At 53.8% G+C, this 6106-nt stretch overlaps 1 protein-coding gene across 1 annotated transcript in view; it reads right to left on the bottom strand.

Annotated features, from left to right (window-relative positions):
• Positions 1–6106, bottom strand: part of IGFBP4 (insulin like growth factor binding protein 4) — a 10530-nt gene that overhangs the window by 3665 nt on the left and 759 nt on the right. Inside the window, exon 2 of the mRNA XM_006774436.2 lies at positions 166–323. Coding sequence (XP_006774499.2) covers positions 166–323 — 158 coding nt within the window. The remainder of the gene's footprint in view (positions 1–165; positions 324–6106) is intronic.

Below are 6106 nucleotides of genomic sequence, written 5' to 3'. Positions count from 1 at the left end.
TGGAGTTTTAAGGAAAGGAAGGAGGACCCTCTGGATCCTGACAATGTATACTCTACCCCGTAGGCATCCAAAGAATGATTACTGGGTAAACATAGGCCAAGATGTGGTGGTGGTGGTGGTGGTGTGTGTCTGTGAACATGTGCATTTGAGGTCAGAGGTCCTCACCATAGGCCGGGCTTCCTCCCGGGGAGCCCCGATGACCTTCATCTTGCCCCCATTGGTGTTGCGGTCTCGAATTTTGGCGAAGTGCTTCTGCAGGCACTTGCGGTCATGCGCGCTGCAGGGACTGAAGCTGTTGTTGGGGTGGTCACCCTCATCCTTGTCTGCAATCAGGCCAAGATGGAGAGAGGTCAGCACTGGGAAAAGACCGAGCAGCACACCAACCAACCCAGCCTCCCACCTGCTCTCTGCTTCTCGGGGGTTCTGCAGCCTGACACGGGAAGCGTGGGGGTCTAGGGGCAGGAAAAAGTCAGAGCAGCACTCCCCTCTCCTCCCCACTCCTGCGGAACTCCTCAGGACACTATTCTTCTTGAAGTCCTTGACTTGCCCCTCACCCCACCCAGTCCGGTGCTCAGATGAGTCACCAGCTGCAGCTGCCCAGACAGGAGGTTCCCCTGGGCTCTGCTGGGAGGTCTGAGGCAGGCAGGGGCCCCCCCACACCGGATCTTTTCTCCTCCTACTCAGCTCCTCCTACCACCCTCCTCTCCATCTGCTCTCTCTTCCTGTCTCCTTTCCTGCTCTTTTCAGCGTCTGGCTGAGCCAGCCACAGGATCCCGAGGGCTGTCGGCCCTGCTGACCCTCTTCCAAATGGCCAGAATCAAAGTTTCCATGAGTGATGAGAAATCCAACCCAACAAGCTCTCCCCATTGGCTGGACGGGAGAAACGTGGGAGTGGGTGTGTATGCCTGCGTGTGCAGGTGTGTGTACACTTGTGTAATGCTCTGTGTGGCCCTAGGACCAAGAGAATACCTGCCCCATCCCTTCAATCCCCTACCCTTAGACTTCAGACCCCATCCAAAGGCCATGTCTGTTACCCAGTCAGGGCACTGGGGATCTGGAGATGGGGGTGGAAAGGCTGGGCCTGCACCCCTCCCTGGGATCTCATGAAGACTCTATCTGAACTCAAGAAAAACCCAACTGCAACTGCTGCTTCTCCCTCCAGGCAGCCAAATCCAGACAACAGGGCTGAGCTGGAGAACGGGGTTGCAGATCAGAGCCTCCTCCGAAAGGCTCGGCTTGGCAGCTCTCGGCTGGCCTGAGTGCAAAGCCCCTGCCAGCATTCCAGATGTTGGTGACCGGTTACATCTGGTTTGTGTCAGGATTTCTTTTTTTCCAGAGGAGTTAGCAGGTTCCTCCAAGTATGGCAGTGGTCCCAGAGCTGCCTCTGGGTCCAATGGTATTTTTCTGCCTGGCCAGAGTGAGTTGGGGGTAGAAGGGGGAGGCCAGCTCTAGTCCTGGGAGTGTGGGGAGAGACATGCGGATAAAGGAAACCAAGCAAGGAAGAATCGAGACCCTCAGAAAGTCTTTGTCAAGATTCCACACCAACGGCTATTTATAAAATTGAGTCACCAAGGATGGAAAGAAGGCTCTGTCACGAGTAGAGAGCTGGCTTAGAAAGAGGAATCGGAGGGAAGAAATAAATAGAGCAGAGAGATATACCCCATCCTCCAGCATCCTTAACATCCCAAGAAGGGCAGTCCAGAGGGGACTCGTTTGTAACACCAACTTGAGTGCCCTTCCAACCTGGAAGGGTTTTATTGCCTTTCCTTTAAGTGTGTTTTCTTTTCATGGCCATCAAGGAAAGGGCTATTTTGCAGTGATACTTATTCCGCTTGGTAAATGGGCAGAATGTTCTTAGGTTCAAGGGGGCAAGGAAGAGTTTTCTACGAATGGGGCTGTCTCAGGAGGTAGAGAGCCCCACGGCCCTAAGGTGTGGAGCGTCCGAGTGGTTGAGGCCTCAAGAATCTAGAGACATCTGGAGTAGAAGTTCAACTGCAACCAGCCTTTCCAATGCTGAAATTCTGTGAGTCGAAGTCCACCAATGACCAATGCTTGAGGGATTATTAGTGGATATTTGGAAATGTGTATACCTTAACTTGAGCGCTATCATTAAGGACAACTGGGTCCACTCACTGAAAGCTGGGGCTGCGTGGAGCCTAGAAGCATGGCTTATGTTCTTGTGTTGGGAGGGCCCCATGTCACATAGACGTTACCTGGGGAAGATGGGCAGGCAGCATGCCTGGTCTCCCCATTTTTTGTTTCCCCACCACCCAGCACACGTGTGCCTAGCTTGTGTGTAAGCTTAGAGAAGAACACACCAAGACAGGGAGAGTAGCTCCTTAGTGTCTTCCATGGGGACATAGGTACCTGGACTATGTCCCTATCTGCCCACTCAGACACAGAGAGGCCGGAACTCAAGAATTACAAACATATACAAACAATCACATGTCTAGACACCCACTTGTCCAAGTGTGCACACCTACATGCATTCAGGCACGCTGACCCAGCCTGGACAGACACAGGCCTAGGGCAGGGCACACTGGCTATACCCTAGCTTGTTCACTTTTCATTTCATCTGTAACTTTTCCTTGCCCATCACACCAAGTACCCACCCCAGGGCCCACCCCACGGCACCTGGCTTGGGAGGGTGAGTGTCATGGCGTTGAGTCTCTGGAAAAATGTGAACCGTCGAACCTTCAAAACTGGCCACCTGGTGCTGCTCACCCAGATGAGGGGGTTTTCATCTGGAAAACCCCAATCCTGGTGGGCTCCCCTCTGGGCAGGGGCTGGAGTCAGACCTAGCCCCCTGAAAGATCTGACCTCCTGAATTCCTGAAGGCTTGCTTGGGAGATGGGGTTTCCAAGGTAGACTAGGTCATCTCGTCCAGCTCCTGCTTAGAGCAAGGCCAATGACACGCAGCCACAGGGGAAACCTTGGTTTTTGCTCCAGCAACAGAGGAAGGGAAGGCACCCAGAGAAAGAAGGGGCTTCACAGCTTTGGCACTACTGGCTGCAAAGTTCATGGTCAAAGCTAGAGGTCACCCAGAGAAAGAAGGGGCTTCACAGCTTTGGCTGCAAAGTTCATGGTCAAAGCTAGAGGATTTCCTCTTTCTTGCTGCCTGATTTCATCCCCATGATACCTCCTCAACTCCAGCCCCTGCCTCACTCAAGACACCCAGAGTGAGACTGTGAGGTGGGTGGGTTCCAGGCATGACCTGGAAGGTCGCCCACCTGCCCTGGAAGGCCTTTTCCTTCTTCCCCTGGACTCTGGCTGGAGAAGTCAAGACCGCCATGTTGGGTACCAGACCCTTTCTTTGAGTTCTGGCCTAAGGGGTGTCTCCCTCACTGTTGTGACACACGGCTGGCCTCAAGAGTCAGAGTCAAGGACAGCTGGCCTGTTCCTCCCGTGTTTACAGCAGGAAAAGGCATCAAAATCTGCCCTACCTCTCAACTCCCCTGCATGTCCCCCAGCTTTATTCCGTTGCCTACTGTTCCCCAAAATCCCAACATCAGAGGAAGATTTAAGCTTCAGGTTAAATCCATTCAGCGTCCTCTTCATCACCATCTTCATCACTGTTCCACTTTACTGAGTTCTTACTCCACGCCAGACATCCCACCCTGTGAGGCAGGTCCTATTGTAGACTGGGTGGAAGGGAAGGAGGGGGGATTTATCTCTACAGCTCCTATGTCTTTAAACAGAAAGACTCCTAGTACCCAAGGCACCAATAATTCTCGCTTTCCCAATACTAAAAAAAAGTAATCATATTTAGCAGCTACGCTCCTCCTCCCTCCCTCCCACAAAGGCACAGAATTTCTGGGAAGGCCCTGTTCCCATGACACCACTGGATTCCCAGTACTGCAGTAGGGGGGACAGTGTTTGCTGTGTTGACTAAAAATTAACCTGGCCTACATGTTCCCTAACCCTGTCCCAGAGGAACTCCCCAGTCCAAAAGCCGATGCCACTGTCCACTCCCCCCGATTCTATGAATGCAGGGTCAGCGCACTTATGTGGAATTGTGGATTTCTGACGCACGTGTCCACCCCATCCCCACTTCTGGTGGCCTGAGTGGTATTAACCCACAACCTGTTCTGGCTCAAAAAGCTAGGACAGGAAGGTGGGGGAGCGTGGAGGTGGAGGGGAGCCTGCCCCGGGCAAATAGTAGGCAACTGGGCCACAGTGACTGCCCTCCCTCAGTCACTTGCTGAAGCTCAGCCCCGAGAGGAAAAGGCAGAGAGAAGAGACTTAGGTCCCCAAGCCTAGGTCCCTAGGACCTAGGAGGGACAGTGGCCTATTGTCAGTGGGAAGCTAAAGAGAATAGTAGAGACAGGGGCCAAGTCCTGAACACTTTGTCTCGCCAGAGACCTTGCAGGGCTGCTGCACAACTCTAGGGGGCGCCTTTCACGTGGTGCTGTGCAGCCCGGGCTGTGGCAGAGGGTACTTCTATGATGACTGGGAGATAAGAGGGCAGGGACACAGCTTGCCAAGAAGGTGCCTAGTTTCCCCAGGGTCTCCCAGACTTAGCCTGTCCCTCTCCGGATGGTGCATGCACTGCATGGGTGGAGGACAGGCAAGGAAGGAGGGGTGGGGGTGTTAGAGACCAGGGCCCTGTAATCCAAAGGGGACCTAAAACCCTGGGAGGCGGGTTTGCATAATAGCCACAGGACAATTACACTGCTCATGCCTCCCCAAAGCTCCCAGGGATATGGATTTTTCTCCACTACAGGATAGGGTGTTCCTTCCCAGCCAAGGAAAATGGGTGCCCAAGACCCTCTGAGCATTCTTCTGCCCCCTGTTCAAGTTGGTGAGAGAGGAGGGGGCTACCACCCATCCTCATCAGTTGCCAGATAGCCGCTGGCTGGTGGAGGAGGGAGACACAAAGAGAATGTGGTCCTGTTAGACTCAGGGAGCCCAAGGGCTCAGCCCTCACTCCCAGTCTGGTCTGGTACCAGCACCCCCTCCTCTCCCACTGGCACTGGCATCTCTGCCCCCATGATCAGCGACGTATTCCCCCAAGGGCTGCCCCCCTTCCCAGATGTGCTGGGTGCCAGGCTGGCATTTCTCCTAGAATGTTTTCTGCTGACCCATCTCTTGTTGCCCAGGGGCAGGAAGGGCAGCGAGGCCTGAAGCCCAGACCCCTGGGGTCCACCTCCTTCCTGTTTTCCCTGCATCCTGCTCTCCTCCAGCTAACAAGTTGCAGAGAATTGAGGAAGTGGAGCGGTCTGGGACCCAGGGCAGGAAGTTTGGGGCCAGAGTCCCAGCATCCGGACTGCAACAATGGGAGCTCCAAACACCAGGAAAAGAGACAGACAGACAGAGAGAGAGGCACAGGGAGAGCAAAACAGAGGCAGAGAGGGAACAAGATACAAAAGCAGACATACGGAAAGGCAGGCCTAGAGAGAGATTCCAAAAGTAACAGAAAGACAGGAACAAAGAAAGAGAGACAGGGACACAGAAAGAGGCTGAGATGAGAGTGAGAGAAGCAGGGCAACGGAAACAGAAAAAGGTATAAAGACAGAGAAAGAGAAAGAAACTGATGGTGGGCAGAAGATACTGGGGGAAGGAGAACTCCAGAAGGTTGCTAGAACCTGTGAAACTAGCAGCTGAAAGACACAACAAGAAAGAACAAAGAGAAAGAAGGAAAAGAGACTGAGAAAGATTAGAAGGAGCAACTGGGAGGCTCACTGAGAAATGGAAAAGAGAAAGGATAAGAAAGAGTTTAAGGCAAAGGGCCTTCTAAGTCTGTCTCCCCCTCTCTCTTCTTTACCCTCTAGCCCACACCCGTTAGGTTTCTGCAGCTCTGGGCTGGGAGCCCAGACTTGCTTCTCTCTGCCACCTCAGATGGCACCTGCCAAGAGAAAAAAGAGGGATGCCTGTGGACCAGGGCAGGAGGAGGTGCCCAGGCCCGGCAGAGACTCCCATCTTCCCAAACCGCCCCCCCAAACGGCTAGGTGAGCTGGCCAGGGGCTTTGGGGAAGGGCAACTCCACTGCCCCTCACCACCAAAGCCCCTCTCGAATGCATGTCCCAGTCCTCCCACCTCAATGTCAAAAGTCCAAGCTCTGGCTTTTCAGACCCCTGGGGTTTTCACCTGTGGTGAGGAGATCAGC

Source organism: Myotis davidii, unplaced genomic scaffold, assembly GCF_000327345.1.
Source record: "Myotis davidii unplaced genomic scaffold, ASM32734v1 scaffold327, whole genome shotgun sequence".
Lineage (NCBI taxonomy): Eukaryota > Metazoa > Chordata > Mammalia > Chiroptera > Vespertilionidae > Myotis > Myotis davidii.
This window is presented reverse-complemented; position numbering and strand designations above follow the sequence as displayed.